The 18102-nt window shown below is 49.9% G+C and overlaps 1 protein-coding gene across 1 annotated transcript in view; it reads right to left on the bottom strand.

The window, feature by feature from the left end:
- Positions 1-7041: 7041 nt before the first annotated feature.
- LOC122380990 (terminal nucleotidyltransferase 4B-like) overlaps positions 7042-18102 on the bottom strand; it is a 28596-nt gene continuing 17535 nt past the window's right edge. The window contains exons 5-10 of the mRNA XM_043364640.1: positions 14069-14305; positions 10119-10262; positions 9328-9515; positions 8723-8873; positions 7934-8194; positions 7042-7579 (exon numbers count right to left, since the gene is read on the bottom strand). Of these exons, the coding sequence (XP_043220575.1) occupies positions 7532-7579; positions 7934-8194; positions 8723-8873; positions 9328-9515; positions 10119-10262; positions 14069-14305 (1029 nt within the window). The 3' untranslated portion in view covers positions 7042-7531. The remainder of the gene's footprint in view (positions 7580-7933; positions 8195-8722; positions 8874-9327; positions 9516-10118; positions 10263-14068; positions 14306-18102) is intronic.

The raw sequence follows: 18102 nt of genomic DNA, 5'->3' as shown, positions 1-18102 counted from the left end.
ATAAACACCATAAGCACCCAACGTTACGTATAACTTACTTTTTCAATGGTAAATGATTTCAATAATAGCTACGCTTCATACAATAATAATTCTAACTATTACTTATTCCAGTAACATAACATTATACTAACTCCAGTAATGTTCCAATGCTCATTAAATATCATAATATTTCAATGCACCGAAATGCATATAAAAGTAATCGTAACCTATAACTACCTACGGGCCTACCCAGTAACGCAAGTTATCACTGTGTGATGCATTTTACAAGTCTTAAATTAGCAAAATTTTGAAGCCCTTATTCATGTGTCTTTCTACGGTGCTCCACTAGCTATCAATGAAATTTCTGCTTCGGCAAAGTAAGGGACGTCGCCCATCCCTTCGTTCCAAGCTGGCGCGTCGCCTGAAGGTATGCCGTACCGCATTACACAGGTCTGATGAATCACGACAATATTGACGTTAGATGGCAGCACACGTAGCGCCTGCAGGTATGCTGCACCGCCTCACACCCGGGGAAACACGATAATATTGACGCTAGATGGCACCACACGTAGCGCCTGAAGATATGCTGCACCGCACTACATCTGAGGACTCGCGATAATACTGACGCCATAGATGACAGCACGCGCGGCGCCTGAAGGTATGCTGCGCCGCATCACATCCGAGGCGTCTCGGCGCGTCGTCTTTTCGATTCATGACTTATGCGGTATGCGTCTCACCAGTCCGTAATGTAGGTACAACATCCACTCATTTTATTATTGTGTGCTAAATTGTGTTCAAACGCATCCTAATTCCTAACCGTGTAGGTATGTCTTATAGCCCGAAGTGCGCAAACAGATCGTCTCTGAAAAGCAAAGATAAGGAGCAAATAATTGTGAATAGTTATCCTGACACACTCGGCTTGGTTATTGGGTCATAAATCATAATGACAATGACGGGTTATAATTCGCTTATATTATGTCGTCATGGTAGCGCCGAGCACGTAAGGTTACTATGGTAACTATAGAGTCCCCGGGTATCACAGTCAGTCTTGATTTCAAGCAAAACTCCATTACTTATAACCACCAGACAGTTAACTATGAGCAGTTACTGAATGTAACACACAGAGAGTGCATCCCTCCATCCCCCCCCCCCATGAAGCCGATGGACTGTTTACTAATTTACGACCAAGCAAACACTGAAATTGTGCATGCACAGTACACGTGTCCACATTCTGGGTGCGAGGCGCGTAGTCTCCATGTGGTGTGAAGAGATCGTGCATTTTTCATGAAGTTCAGGGGCCAGGGCAGTAACAAAGTGATGGCCCTTCACCCAGCTGCGCCATTCTTTCCAGTAGCCATAAGCACCGAAAATAATGTAAATACAGCAGCGTCCAGAGCCCTCTGCGGTAGACAGCGCAGCTGTCGGCTCACAGCGGTCACATGCGGTTATTGCGACTCACACAGCCTCAGACGCGTGGTTACGCAGGCTCCTTATGTAAGTAGCGCTCTGCGCCGTTGGCGGTCAAGGTCAGTTGGTTACATGAGCCCGTCAGAGGCGGACATCGCCCCACCGCGGCGACCCCGAGACGAGCAACAAAACAGAGCGCCGCGGGTCTTCGCGACTCAGTTGTACGGGCTCGCAGGACAGTCGCAGACGCCCAACGAAGGCCGATCAATCGGCCCGGAAGACAACGGAAAGGGAAACCTCGCCCGGGTGGAAAATGCCAGGAGAAAGTGTCGCAACGTCACAAAGAATTGCGTGTTAACTTATGAAAAGGTCGCACCCCTTTATTATCGGCACTTCTTCACTGTCAGAAGCATCGTTAAAGGTCACTTACAATAGGCATATTTATATCGACACAACTACCATGGCCATGTCCACAGTTAAGGATGGCTGCATGCAAGGGCGCACACAAGGGGGGGGGCACACGGGCCCGTGCCCCCCCCCCCCATTCGAGTTGGGGGGCCCAACTCGAAGGAAGGGGCCCATTTGAGGCGGCCGAAGGCCGCCTCAAATGGGCCTCTAACTAATCCTTAGACCACCGAAGACCGTGTACAAAGGGCCCTCAAATGGCCTTAAAGGGCCCTCAGATGGTCTCAAAAGGCCCTCAGATGGCCTCGAAGGGCCCTCAGTTAGCGTCATAGGGCCCTCATCTGGTGTCAAAGGGCCCTTAGCTGGTGTCAGAGGGCCCCAGTTGGTGTCAGAGGGTCATCCATTGGCGTCTAATGGCCATCAGAAGGCCCAAAAACACGATCCTCAGCTGGCGTCCAACGGTCCTCAGCTGACGTCAAGAGGCCCTCAAAAGGCCTCAAAGGCCCCTCGACTGCTCAAAGGGCCCTTAGAAGGCCTCAATGGGAACTCAAGAGACGTTAAACGGCCCTCAAAAGGCTTGAAAGGGCCCCCTGCTGATGGCAAAGGGCTCGCACCTGAGTCAATAAGAGCCTTGTCAAAAAACGGACCTGAGAAACCTTGCCGGCCCTTCTGCGGGACTCCTACACTTACCTGAGTGGCCCCCGTTTACTGAGGGGCCCTGGTTATTGATGGAGTTCCTCGTTACTTAACGCCTGGTTACCAGAGGGGCCCATGGTTACCTGGTGGGCCCCTGATCAATTGAAAACCCCTGGTCATCTGAAACGCCTCTGATTACCTAAAGGGCCCCTAATCACTTGGATTCAGTGACATAGCAAGGGAGCGAGGGGGTACGTGCCCGTTCTCGGGTTTAGGGTTCCTTCAAAACCGAGGGACCCTGCGGCGCCAGTTGGTAGCAGAGGGTTCGCGCTGGCCGCACTTCAACTCGGAAGGACACCACAGGGCTTGTGGGGGCACGTTATTGGCTCCTATGTAGCCACAATTATCTTCATAAAGGCCCAATGCCGGTTTCTGAGAGACCTCGCCGGCCGCTCAGGGCCCTAGTAACGGCCAACGAGGGATTGGCTGCTATGGCTCCACATCCGTCTGTGATAGACACACGGTCCACACCAGTGTTTCTAAAGGCACCCACAACGGCAACTGCGAGGCCCCTCGCCCCACCTCCAAGGGACCCCCACCAGCGCATCTTAAGGGCCTACATCGGCGGCTCTGAGAGTCCCCACACCGACGCCTCTGAGGGCCACGTACCAGTGACTCTGAGGGCCTCTTACCAGCCTCCGAGTGTCTTTGCCAGCCTATGACGGGCCACTTTCCACTTGCAGGCCATTTTGCAGGGCCACACACATGCCAATGATGGCCCCACCAGTGTCTCTAAGCCCCAAGACCCCGCAACGGCGCCTGTGAGGACCCAACACCAGCGCATCTGACGGCCTTTCACTGGCACCTCTGAGCGCGCCACACACCGGTGACTCTGAGGAGCTCGCTCGCTTCGCTCGCTCGTAAAATACCATGTAAATTAGGCATTAGTGTACATTAGGCACACTCCTCGGGCATAAATGATACTTTTGCTTGCCGATTTTCCACATTTTCTCATGCAAAGACCGTTTTAAAGAGACCCGTCTGCCAGTGAGACTGGACCCACCGTGCCTTCCTCCTCCCATCGAAAGGTCCTGGATACATCCTTGCCTGAGCTGACCCCGGGCCACTGGGTGACTCGCGGGCCCGGGGTCCGCGAAAAAAAAAACATGCTAAAAAAACATGCTAAGCGTGAAAATATATATGTTTTGAAAATTAACCCTCGCCCATGTAGGGGGGGGGGTGCAACCCCCCCCCCACCCCTGAGGTTTTTCGGAAATAGTGCAAAAACGGCGGCGCGCAGCGCCGCCAAATTTTGGGTACCTTATGGGGCAAACCTTGCGCATCTTTTGATAAAAAAAATTGACCGGGTCATGTCAGGTCACGGAGTTATGACGTCACAAAGGGAACAGCCTCCGGCCGGATTTTCACAAACTGAGTGCCAACGCCCGAGGTTTCCTGCCGGTGGTACGAACATCGGTTGATGGATCGTGATGAAACTTCCCATGCATGTTGGGACAAGTATTGGCTATCATATGGTATAAGAAACGTGACCGGGTCAGGTCAGGTTACGGAGCTATGACGTCACAAGAGGAACAGCGTCCGGTACTATTTTTGAAAAGCGCCCGAACCACTATTTTGCTTATTCTTGTCACCTCAATGGGAATATGCAGCAATATTAGCTTCTATAGGGAGCAAATGGACATCCCAAATCCAAAAATACAATCAGATTTCAAAAATTTAAATTTTGATTTTTCGAATTTCTGCCGCCGACTGTGACCTTGCCGACTTCCGGCGCTCCCAACGCGCCATTTTTAGAGCTAGGGAAACGAAATACATACCAAACGATAGAGAATTGATCAAGGAACACGATAGTGAAGGTTTCAAGTCGATATCTCCCACCGTTTTGCCGCAATCGCCGCGGAAAATTTGAAAAAGTCTATTTTCCGAAAATTTGACCTTTGACCGGTCAAAAGTAGGTCAAATGTTGACCTAGGACCAAAAAATATACCACCAATCGCGAGATCTCGGCGAGAGCAATCCGTTGGTCTTTTCCGCTAAGCTCTACGACGCTCCGTTTTCAAACGCCAAGGAGGGGGGGGGGTAGGGTGGTCCATTTTGAAAAAGTTTCTAGGATCCGCCGGGCCGGGTCGGAATTCTTGTCGATACCATGACACAATGTTGTGTGCAAAATTTCATTCTGATCGGATAAATTTATGCCGTCCCGCAAAGCGGCCAAAGTTTTCCCTATATTAACAATAAGGGGATTATACGGATTCTCCCACTCAGTTCACATTTTTTGCTCAATACGCACTGGTAGTCACTAAATAAGAACAGCAAAGGACAGAAACACATCAGAGTGGAATAGGCATTAGTGAAAATAGCATATCGGTACAGATTAAAAGACGAGGTCCACCGTGCGAGCCATCCTAAACCAATCTCCCGCCCGGATGCAACGTCCAGTGTAGTTACGCTCCTCGACCTGAAGGAAGTGCTGTCATCTGTTCCTTGCCGTGCGCGATGGCGCTAAAAATTTGCCGCTGATGAGGGCAACGGTGCAGCACCCGGCTCCTGCAAAGTCGTTTACTACCCGTATATGTGTCGGCCCGGGTCGCCGACAAGCAGTGGTCAAGTCGTCATTGTGCGACCCTTCGGCCGGGTCCACTTTGAGGACATCGTGACTGGCCCCGAGGGCGGTGCCGAGACCAACATATGCAAACTGCAAAGGCCGCCAGCGAGCGCCGCTCCACTGCGTCGAGGGCGACGTCGACGCGGGAGGGTTCTTCCATCTTAGCCGCTGCTGCATGGAGGTGGCAATCGCCTGCTTTTCCTCGACCGCCGTCCCGACGCCGAAGAAGGAGACCGATGGCCTTGAGACCTTGCCTATCACCTTTCTCGGTTACCTTCCGATATCCGTGTGGTAAGCGGCGAGGGCCTTTGGAGAGGGCGATGTCAGTTCCCCATGCTGAGGTCGATCAATGGGCAGACAGTCACGATGCCACCTACCTTGTGACGATTAAGGTGGTGAACCGGACCATCGTCCTCTTCTCGTGCTCGGTGAGCGCGAGCTGGCAGAAGAGAATGATCTTGAGTGTGTTCATCACCTTTGCAATCCAACGACCACGTTGTAAGGCAACCGGTTCCGGATGCTGGCCTCAAAATCACCGTCCATCACGACGATGGTGAACTGCACCACATCGCGGCAGTCATCCCGGGGCCGCTGCTTCATCAGCAACGCGCATCAGGTGACAATCATCTTGTCGGCGAAATCGATTAAGTAATTGAGCGGTTTGAACGACACTCGTTACGTGAGCTGCCACCACTTTACAAATCACTTGAACGACGGGATCTCGGGAGCCCGGGGCCGGAAGACGGATGATGAGTGCCAAGTGAAAGAGGCGCCCTGCACTTGCTCGTTCGTATTGAGACTGTTTCATCCAGCAAGGATTTGCTTTTTTGGCTGCCAAAACAAGCCACATTTCGGTGATTGAGCGTGTGCCTCTTGCAGCTGCAGCGGCGATCCCAAACGCAGGCGAAGCCACAGTTAGCCGGTAATGCATATCTCACCTCCTGGCATATAGTGGCTTGCTACTGGCACTGGAGAACAGGAAATGCAACAGGAATTGTGGATTATTGTTCCTGTCTGTGGCTGATAGGAAGACTAGATCTATCATTGAGAAGGCTAGAGAGGGCTGGTGCGATGAGCAGACAAGCTCATTGGTAGATAGCCGCTGGCACGACTGGGCAATGTTGAAAGACGAATATTCGCCCTATACTAAAGACTGGTACGTATATTGGAAACTTTGATCGCTTTGCGGGACGGGAAAAAATCATCCGATCTTAATGAAATTTTGCACAAAAGCTTGTGCTATAGTATCGACAAGAATTCTGACCCGGCCCGATGAATCCGACGAACTTTATTTTTTACCATGTAGATGTGGACCACCCTAGGGGGGGTCGCACCAACCCCCCCCCCCCTGCATGGGCGAAGGTGGCAGATCGCTGTTTACGGGCGAGGGTTAAGCTGGTACCGAAATAATTGTTTTACCTACCATGCATTGACAAACCAATTGCTCAAGCTTCAAACCAACCGAAATATAGCCCCGTGGGCCGTATTTTTTTTTTGGGGGGGGGGGCCCTTCGGCATGGGGGGCCCAGTTCGAAGGTCGTGCCCCCCCCCCATTCAAAAATCCTGTGTGCGCGCCTGGCTGCATGTGCGCTCCGTAATGTTTCAAAGCTGTCAGTCCCGATAACCCTACTCAAAACCGCACCTTATTATCGAATAAGAAACAGCAGCAATAGCAAAGGGATAAACGAATACTTATGTTTTCACCGCAAGCACAAGAAGAGATAAGAAACTGAGCAAAATAAAAGAAATGAAAGCGGAAAATGAGACATAACATGCAGAAGGCTTTCATTATATCAGAAATAGGCATAAATGTTTTGAAATGATTGCTCACTTCTGAACTTGACTGACAATAAGCGTTCAAATAACCAACGGTAGAATGTATCATGAAGTTTAGCGTCATGAATAAGGCTAAACACTTAAACACGTGACACAAAGACAAAAAGTCGCACCTATCCGAAATATTCAGCATTTCAGAGCAAATCCAAAGATCTCAGCATTGTTTTATATATTGCGTTGACGTCAACAACACACTTCATGTCAATCCCACCTCGTAAGCGCTCAGACCTTTCGTCCATGTCAGTCCAATGTCACATACTCTTATCAATGATAAGACAGACATAACCCTAGACATCGGACGAGATGCATGTCAAATTTCATCAGACAAAAACAGACACTGGTACGGCATAAACACTGGAGACACACGACATAAATATCTGCAACATGACGAACACTGGTCAGCATCGGAAGGCACGAGTGTTCACAAGTCCTGAGAAGTAGCCATCAACTCGCCAGAGGACACCTATCTCTTCCCCAATTGCCACGACAGGACACATTATAGTCACGGCAGTGTGACACATTACAGTCACTGCGAGGAGCGCACAGATTCCGCTAGTGTCGCTAGTCACGGAGCACAGGTGCCGCTACCATTGCCACCAGGTCACGTCACGAAGCACAGATGGCGCCTAGTCGATCCTCGGGTCACCGCGTGGGGGTGATCCGTTCCCCGTCGGCCACCTTTTTGATGCTCTGCGGGGACAGAAAAAACAATGGTTGGTGGACACATCAGTGATGACTTAGATGATTGATGATTTGCGTTTAGGAGCGACAGGATCAATGTGTGGGGCACAAGACCAAGGCAACACAAATGAGGGCAATGCTCGCTGCAAGCAAGAGCGAGCATCTAAATTATCAAAAGCCTGAATAATATGCTAAATAGAGAGAAAGTGACCGAAAACGTCTGATTTGCACTTGCCGCAATCACCCTATATCTGATCTTGATAGGACATTGTTCAAAGGATAGAGGCATCAAAAGTTCACTATGGACGTCACGTCCATACAAAACCCGCACTGCCCTAGACTCCCAAATCACCCTGGACTCACAGACGCGCCGCCGAAAGCTTCCTTCGCCTCCTTTAGCACGCGTTTGGCGTGCATACGCGCCCTTTTGAACACCGCCGTGGCTTCAGGGGTCCCGTATCGCCTGAACGCCTTCTTGGCCTTCCCCCTGGCTTTGACGGCCTCAGCGCAGGCGGGTGTCCACCAAGCCTTGTTGGCCAGCGCCTTTCCGTTGGGAGTGAAGGGAGGATCTATGTCGGCTGCCGGGTCGGCTGTCCGGCCGTTCAGGTGAGTGGTGGGCTCAGACTGTGGGCGAGAGATGAGTCGTGACAATGGGGAGTGAGGTAGGGCGTGAGCGGCTTCAGGTTGTAACGAAGAACGGTGATGAAACGCAGTGGGAGCTACATAACAATATTTAAATCAAGTAATGAAATTAAACATATGATTTTACCAAGGGAAAACATTTCAAATCACATACAGATGGAACTAACAGTCTTTAAAAACTTGTTGAATTGTTTCATCCCTACACATTCTCAATTAATGTGGTAGACCACCAGCGGACAAATAAAAAAGCATGTTATAGAAGGATAAAATGATTCATCCTCCATCTAAGGCTGAAACGGACTCTTTCCGCAGTCAGGAAATCGCATGCGAGAGCCTTTTCAAATATTAGTTCACGCTCGCATCAATCGTACGCACCTCCCGCATGCAATTGATGCCGGAAGGATTATAATGTATTTGAATAGGTTCTCGCATGCGATTTCCTAACTGACTGCGGAAAGAGTCTATTTCATCCTTTACCCTCCCCCTTCTCCCTCCCGCCGCCGTCCATACCTGGTCGTCCGACAGCTCCTCCGGTTCCGACTCCGGCTCCGGCTCCGGGGTGGGCTCCCGTCCGGGCGGGTCCGGGGAGGGGAATTTGACAGCTACCCAGCGGCGGTAGGCGCCCACCTCATCCGGTACGGTAACCACACGGCCCAGGATGCTGCAAGGCAGAGCAGACCGTCAGTTGAGCGGCCATACGGTCAGTTCGTTGTCCGACAATACCGTCACTTAGTGGGGGATGGACCTTAGTGGATGTGGCAGATATTTAGGCACGCAGTGATGGACCGCTCATAAATGTCTACGCCAGCAAAGAAGTCTTTTCTAAGTCTAGAATCACAACGGTGACGTCTTCGTGCTATTCAATAATTAAATAACATAGATAGCTGAAAATAAAAATTCAGTGACTTATCTGAGTGTGTCCATATATCTCATTCGTGAAAAATTGCACCAGAAAATGATCACTATCAAAATCACCAAGATTGCCTCTCCAGAAATAGCCCACGACTCTCCCAATCCCCTGCACACACCCATAGACCGAACAGCGCATGATACATCGCACCCCACCCTCTCCCTCACCCGGCCGGTCGGGGCGGGTAGCCGCGCCCCACACTCACCTGGCCCGGTTCGGGTCGCTGTCCCTGCCCAGGACGGCAAAACGCAGTCGGTGGTAGGCGTAGCGGAACGCCTCCTTGACCTTCATCACGTGGTAAGAGGAGCGGCCGATGTCGTTGGACGGGTTGTGCGGGTCCTCTATACAGAGCGGCGAGCTGTGAGCCGACTGGCCGATGAACTGATCCTCCACCTGTGCGCCAAGAACAGCGGAGAGGGAGAAAGAGACATAAAAGACGGTGTCAGAGAGGATACATACAACATGACATATATTTGAAAGTCATGGCACGGAATCTAGAGCCGTTAGACTCTGTAAGACTCTGTCGTTAGACTATGTATGCCTTGGCTATGGTTTCCAAATCAAGCCCAACGGGTCCCAGCACTACAACGTCTTTATATTTTACATCTAAATCTATTCTTTTGATGCGGTGAAATGTTACCATAATAATTACTGGCTAAATCTACCAACGGGTTTCAGCACTAGAACGTCTTTATATTTTACATGTAAATTTATTCTTTTGATGCGGTGAAATGTTACCATAATAACCATTCGCTTAATCTATTAGCATAAACATGAAAGCATCCAAAAACTCTGCCTTTCACAACGGCAAAAACAACGCACTTTCATCTAAACCAAAAGGCTGAGAAGTCACGCAAAACAATGCATTAGCCCCACCAACACACCTGGGGGGTCCTTGATGTCACCACACAGCAAATTAATGCTCTCCAGTTACTCTCGACCCCATTCGTCGAGCTGGCATGGCTTGACGCCCCGTGCTTCAGAGCTCTCCCTTACCTCGCTGCGGGGTGCGTACCCGCCCTCGCGCACTCGGATGCAGGTGTCGTGATAGTTGAACTTGACACCGTACAGCTCGAAAAACTCGATGAGCAGAACGCCCAGGTTACAGCCAGGAAACGCCCCCAGGGGCCGCTCGTGCGTCTGTGGGGGAGGGGGAGGGGTGCGGTTCAGAGGAACGCACTCCATACATGCGTCAGTAGACCGCCTGGAAATAGGCTGTAACGGATGTCAGGCCGAAAAATTTATAATGTTTGTATCGTTATTAGGTTCAGCAGGTTTGCAAAAATAAACGAGATACATTACAGGTCATCATACATGAACTGCTCTTGCAAATGTCAGGGCAGTGATAAGTTAAAAGCTTAATGACAGATTTCATTGACATGATCTCCTAAACCCCATCAGAATTTTCAGCGCTTGTACACACTATAAAAAATCGTGGAGTTTTTACGCACATGATTCTAAAAAATGTCCATAAACTAGAAAAGGGATTATTACTTTACAGTTTGATGGAATCTGTTCAGTTTGAGTGGCGCTAATCGTGATTATCGTGCCGTTCATCAAAACAATGCACAGAACAACGATCGCCTTTGGTGCCGATGGGATGACCCCGTCCATCTTAGCACCGTGGGGTGGCTCAGTCCCCCTCCTGGTCCCGGTGGGCTGGCCCAATTCCTCCCGGTCGCGACCCAGCCGGGGTCGGCCAAATGACCTCGAACCCTAGGCAGAGGCCAGTCCTGCCAGAGCCATCTGCGCTCACGGACAGACGCATTGATGTGCCGAACAACGGTATACACATCATACCAAGCATGTCCGACAGGCATAGCTATGTAATTGATGATGCTTCAGAAGTTCTCAATGGAAATAATCGCTACATCTCGATTCACAATTTCTCAATTGAAGATTATCGTCATACCTCGCGTTCGTGTAAAAGCTGGTACCGGGTAGCCCTATTGAAGGGCAATGCAGGAAACGGGCAATCACATAATCACGCTTAAAGCAAGGAATGCATATTGTCCGGAACACCTCGGTTTTTAAGAATCAGAACACATTGGCGCCGAGAATAAGGCATCAAGACGTGAGTGTTGTTATATCTGTTGTTATGGCGATGGGACCAGGGATACTGAATAGCATAGGTAGTGATGTCCTGACTCTGAGTGTCCTCCGGCTCCGTCCCGCTACAATTGAAAAATCGCATGCCGGACTGAACTAAAAGTTTGTAGAATGAGTAAAATACGGCTATGACCAAGCACATAGTCGCCGTACTGAACGACTATGTAACGGACAGACTGGTGCACTGTATAGCACCACACGGCCGGTATCGACTGGGTACTGGGAGCCACTAAAACGTACCAGGCCCCCCTCACCAACGACAGCACCAGCACCAGCATCGGCACCAACCTCAGCACCGGCACCAGCATCAACCTTGATACCAGGCACCAGCACCACGATCAGTGATCAGTATCAGCACCAGCTCACCATCCAGCACCAGGGGCGTTCCACGACAAATCGACAAGTGCCCTGCACCCTCATATTTTATTTTTTGCTTAAAATTGGTCTAATGGGTTGTGATGGGCGGGGAAGCCAGCTGTGTCAAGGATTTTTTTCTTCGAACAACGGTTTCCGAGATATAGCCTCGGGCAATTCCTGGAGTTCGCGCTGCAGCCCTATGTTTGGCGGCCTATAACTCAGAAACTATTGTTTTTTACGATAAAAATCTTATATGGTTCAACTCACAATCAACCAACATAAATTTTGGCTATATCGGATTTTCAATTTTTGAAAATTTTGATCACGTGACCTTTTGTCCTATTTTTCGAAGAGTGACTTTGATATTTTCCCCACTGAAAGTTGCAATTTTGTCTGATGACGATTAAAGCCTTATCAATTGTCATTCATATGCGATAGTAAAAAAAGTGCTTATCGCCCTGCGTTGACCTCAGGTCAGGTCATTTTTATGACCTGTCCATTATTACGAGCGGGAGCGACACCGAGATCTCGAGAATAAAGCAAGATAGCGACAAGCGGTAAACGGTAAAGGGTACACACGGATAAGGTCTATAATTTTTACCGAGGTCATTTTCAGGTCAGGTCAAAGATGACGTCACAGGAGCTAAAAGGAAGTCAAAATAGCGGCACTATACATATATATGAAGTTTTTCTCGAATAACTTTCAAGACATCCCAGCTAGGAACAAACTAATAGCACCATCGTGATCCTCTCGTCGATCCGCATCGAAACATATGCATGTTAACCTCGAAAGGTCGAAAGGTCAAAAGTTGACCTTAGGTCACGTGATCTAAGGTCAACTTTTGACCTTTCGACCTTTCGAGGTCAACATACATATGTTTCGATGCGGATCGACGAGAGGATCACGATGGTGCTATTAGTTTGTTCCTAGCTGGGATGCCTTGAAAGTTATTCGAGAAAAACTTCATATATATGTATAGTGCCGCTATTTTGACTTCCTTTTAGCTCCTGTGACGTCATCTTTGACCTGACCTGAAAATGACCTCTGTAAAAATTATAGACCTTATCCGTGTGTACCCTTTACCGTTTACCGCTTGTCGCTATCTTGCTTTATTCTCGAGATCTCGCTGTCGCTCCCGCTCGTAATAATGGACAGGTCATAAAAATGACCTGACCTGAGGTCAGCGAAGGGCGATAACCACTTTTTTATTATCGCATATGAATGAAAATTGATAGGGCTTTAATCGTCATCAGACAAAATTGCAACTTTCAGTGGGGAAAATATCAAGGTCACTCTTCTAAAAATAGTACAAAAGGTCACGTGATCAAAATTTTCAAAAATTGAAAATCCGATATAGCCAAAATGTTTGTTGGTTGATTGTGTGTTGAACCATATAAAGTTTTTATCGTAAAAAACCAATAGTTTCTGAGTTATAGGCCGCCAAACATAGGGCTGCAGCGCGAACTCCAGGAATTGCCCGAGGCTATATCTCGGAAACCGTTGTTCGTAGAAAAAAATCCTTGCCACAGCTGGCTTCCCCGCCCATCACAACCCCTTACACCAGTTTTCATCGAAGAATAAAATATGAGGGTGCAAATTTAATTTTCTATTTGTCGATTTGTCGTGGAACGCCCCACCAGCAGAGACGCTGATATCGGTCGCCCGATCAGACCAGGTTACATCAGACCATATCAGCGTCACCCGACCAGTGGACCATCAGGTGATGAGCCCACTCAAAGAGGACGAGTCGAGAGGTGCTGACAGCGGCGGTCGCCTCCCGCTCCGGTATTGAACGCGCCAGACATCCGGCCGCGCTGTGCCGAAACACTGACGGTTCGGTCGGCGTCCGAGATAAGCACGATCGAAACCGTGCGCTTCTGTTTCCTGCCACCGTGCGCTTATGTTTCCTGCCGCCGTGGTTCACTAACGAGGGCCTTAGGGTGATTAGCGGTGGAGCACTGCGCCGCGTGAACAGCTCCCGGTCCGGGTCGACCACGCTCTGCCGGGTCGGGACAGTACCAGCCACACAGCCGCGTGTGGGGTGCACACGTGCCCTCCGCAGCGGGGGCAGCGCCGGGCATTGGCTGGGCCGGACGCAGTGATCACTGCTTCCTCCCGTCCGGCTACCAATTAGCAACTCATTAATTATTCCTGTCATTGACTTAGTAGTTACTTCTCATAAACGCATCCCTTCACCATTTGTTGGTGCACTGGAGATTGACAACGTGCTTTTATATCATAAACATCGATATTCGACATGTTGCAAGTCTGTACTCCTCCTTTTCCAGCCTCCATTTCCCTCTTTTTCCCTCCCATAAACCTGTAGAAAACTAACCATTCTTTCCACTATCTTCTACCCCGTCTGCTCTATCAGACCGGCGGGAGAGCTCGCTCCTCCCTCTGACTAACAGGAAGAGACCGTCCCGCGTCCTCCTCTACTCTTTCCCAGCTCCCTCTCTCCCTCTCTCCCACTCCTAACCTGCAGGAAGCTGACCACCATCAGGATGACGGCGTACGAGCTGACGCCGCCGGTAAACACCTCGTTCAGCTCTCGCTGCAGCAGGAACTGTTTGAGCACCATCACCAGGCGCGACATGTGCGGGAACTCTGCCACCAGCTGTTTGATCCGGTTGGCAGACACCAGGCCGTTGGTCATGTTGAAGCTGATATCCACCTTGATCTGTGAGCGGCGATCCGTCAGCTTGATGATGGGCACCTGCCGGCCGGGGAGAGCGGGGCGGGTATTAGTGTGGGGCTTGTAGATATATAATATGAGTGCCAATCTACTGGCAGTCATTTGTAGCTATACGCTGTGTCGTTTGCACTAGCCAGTATATTTTTGGCATCACTTTTTCAATCTCATGAAGGTTCTTGAAATGCCGAGATTTGATTGGACCTACATAGGTCTGCCTTCTGCAGATCTACTTATGACAAAACGTGATATCTAGGCTCGTCTTGGGTTGGTTTGGGTTAAGCACCACATCCAGTGGACCAAGGCGCTAACCGGAACTCTCACGCTGTTCCAAGCGGTCGGGTAGCGGCAATGCCACGTGCATTGCCCGGGAATCGAACCCAGATGGCCGAATCTAGAGGCAAGTAACTTACCCCTAGACCGGAATGCTCCCCGTATGGTCGTCTTTCCGAGACACTCTTCTAGTCTCTTTACGAATGGCATTCCCATTAGTTTGATCATGGGACAACTATTAATAAAAAAAAAACGCAGCGTTTCTGATACCGCAGCTGGTGAGACTTCGTTTGGGGTTCGGAAAATGCTGATCAAGTTCGGCTAAGGGTCGAAGAGGCTGGTAAGGCGTAAGCTCAGGGTCGGGTGGGGTTGATAAAGCGTCATTTCGGGGGCGATAGGGACTGGTAAGGCGTCAATTTGGGGTGAGGGTGGGGGCAGATTCCAACCCCGGTGACGTCCGTCTCCTACACCGTTTCATGCTCCCGCCTGTTCCAGATCAGCCTCTCGCGATTGCCCATTACGGAGAAGATAAATAACTCATTGCGTAGGAGTCAATAGGCCTGCTGGAAGGATAATAATGGAACCAAAATTAAAGGCATACAGATCCGGCTAGGCCATAGGGGGATAAATAGCTTTGATCATCACACAATCACGCCTCTCGTTGCGTCAGATCCTTTTTGCTAGGCATCCAAGCGCGAAATCAGTCCGGATTTTTTCGAACCAGGGGTTGTAATTCTATAGCGGACCGGTGCATTACGATTTAGTTGTTTATTTGCTATTTGCAACCTCGTTATCATCTAAGGAGCGGCGTTCCAGCAACGCTACGTGTCCAATAAACGAGTCCAAAGAACACCGGGTGCACGGCTTGGAGGGATGCAGGCAAAACACACGCCTTCCTAGTACCTACAGCTTCGTGATATTGAGCAGGCCTTGGCGTCTCCGAGAAGTTTAAAAAACATTTTAGATATCCCATCGCAACTTCTCGCGCACTTCACACAAGTTAACAATGCAACATAAAGATGGCAGTCAATAATAAGGTGTTAGCTCCGGTGCTGCCGCTTCGATGGGGTTTCTGCAGACCAGCGATTGGAAATTGGAATAATTGGTGTAAAGCTCTTCTCTCTTCAGCTCTAAAAACTCGCTCGAATCCCAGTCAGGCAGAAAACGTTCACTCTAATTAGCTCTTACTCTAACTGGAACTGTTTTCTATTGTGTTGTTATCTACGGATGGACGGGTATTGGAAAATCGCAAAAACATGAGGCTCAGACACAAAATGCTTCGTAGCGTTACAAGCGTTGATCTTAAAGGAGTCACGTGATAAAGGAACAAACCTTGTTGGATGTGAAGACAATTACCATATATAGCTGCTAGAGGCAAGTCGCCATGGCTATCGTGCTAAGGTAGCCGGTCAGCCACGTCGCGAATCTGCACGTGACTTCGGTAGCCAATCACCACCCAGAAGTAGATAATGGTGAAGATGTAGACGGCCACCCAGCACACGGCGAACAGACAACAAAAGTCCGGCCACATTATCACTGTCAGTTCAAGGTCGCGGGGCTAGCGCGAGCGATCGATCGACCGGATTTTCTCAGTCTTTTCTCCTGTGCGTCACGCTGCTTGGCAAGTCACATACGAGCAAATGTGAGTCGATCTCTTTGCGCTGGCTAGGTCGAGAGGCCAATCCACTGGGTCCAACTGCCACCACACGCACCAGGCCGCCACGGCAATCTGGGACCACAGACGTCGCTCAACCGTGCCAATCAGTCTCCTGCGTGGCGCCTTCTCTCTCCACCGCAGACCACAGCCGATCAACCCCCCACTCACAGCCGCACGACACTCCGGTGTAACACCAGTCGGGGACCGGCTGGTCCGACACGAGACCAACGGTCCGGCGTGGGGACCAGACACGAGACAGACAGTCCGACACTGGGGACCAGCGCCCGGTCCTCCCGGCAGCTGGCTGTGTGTCGCGCCGCGCACCACTGCACACTGGTCGGAAACGCTCCAGCGAGAGGCCAGCGGCCTTTCCGCAAAAGTTTTTTGCTTGTTATTCCACAACTAGTGAAGCAAACTTCATAAAACTTTGCATACCTTCTCTGTCATATGTAAGCTATCATTTGGATGTCAAGCACTAAATATATGACGTGAATCTGTTAAGTTATGACGTCATAATTGAGTATAATACAGGATCTAGCACCACTTTAAGTCAACAAGGGAAATTGGGAGCTGCTATTCGGGCACCGGGAATGGTTTCATGCACTCCTTGCAAGGTCCAGTGCTTGACTTAAGCATTGTTGACTTTGCGTGACGTCATTTATGACGTCACTAAGGCCATGTAAGTTTTTCGTCAATAACTCCTGATCAGATGGAGCTAGAGAGTCGGAAAAACCACCATTGGACTCAGGAAGACCTGCCGAATCGAATGATATGCGATATGACCTCCTTCAATCATTTTCGTGACCTGAGGGGCTCCGACCTGACCTTGACCCGAGGTTAACACCTTAACCCTCGCCGGCACAGGGGGGGGTTGATGCAACCCCCCTAAGGTTTTTCGCGAATAACTCGCGTAAAAAGCGGCCGATCGCGACGAAACTTTCAGTACCCTCGCATTGATCATTTTTACACCTACCCTGAAAATTTCATGACCCTGACCCCAATGACCTTTGACCTGTGACCTCTTTTCCGTGACCATGTTTGGCCGAAATCGCGATTCGGCGTATGTCGGCTCGCACTAGCCGCGCGTTTGCAAGCTTTTCGTGGTTTCAAACTTTCAAACATGTGATTTGATGTTGCAACCATACATTAGGATGGGTGTCAAGGTCACCTGAAGGTCAGGTCAGGTCATTGACCTTTGGTGACCTCGGGTGACCTCGGTTCACTTTTTCGAGTTTTACATGTTTCTATGCTAGTTTTTGGAGCTGAATTCCAATTTAGCAACCATTTGAACATTTACGAAGTAGTTTTGGCGCCTTCGTAACATGTTACGAAGCTGTCAGAGGCGGTTGACACGTATTACGAATACCCGTCACAACCCCTACCGGTTGACCTGACCTGACCTGACCCGACCTGGTCTAAATGCTTAAAGACATCATCTCTGATCAAAACTAATACGATATTCGTGATCAGCACCCCGGAAAACCACATAGCAGCCACAATTTACGACTTTCTAACAGGTCCCGATTTTCCCGGTTTTCGGGTCATTGACCTGACCTGGAAGGTCACCCGATGACCTAGGACCTTAAAATTGGGTATCATCGGCTTCCTCTCGTGACGGGCAACACGCTCGTTTTTTTCCGCCAGGCTCTAGCTCGATCAGGGGCCAAACGCGAGGGGGGTCGTACCCCCCCCCCCCCCCCCTTGTGCCGTCGAAGGACGCAAAATGGCCTGTGCCGGCGAGGGTTAAGCTGACTTCACCCGAACATCAAGTATAGCATTCAACGCGCCTGAGCTAGACAAACACGATTATGCCAAAATCGCGGCAGTGCGACCATTTTTGGCAAAGTATGTAATTAACCTAAAACCGAGCCCGTGCCTTGTGGCACTTACC

This window comes from Amphibalanus amphitrite, unplaced genomic scaffold (assembly GCF_019059575.1).
Source record: "Amphibalanus amphitrite isolate SeventyFive unplaced genomic scaffold, NRLGWU_Aamphi_draft 000111F_arrow, whole genome shotgun sequence".
NCBI lineage: Eukaryota > Metazoa > Arthropoda > Thecostraca > Balanomorpha > Balanidae > Amphibalanus > Amphibalanus amphitrite.
This window is presented reverse-complemented; position numbering and strand designations above follow the sequence as displayed.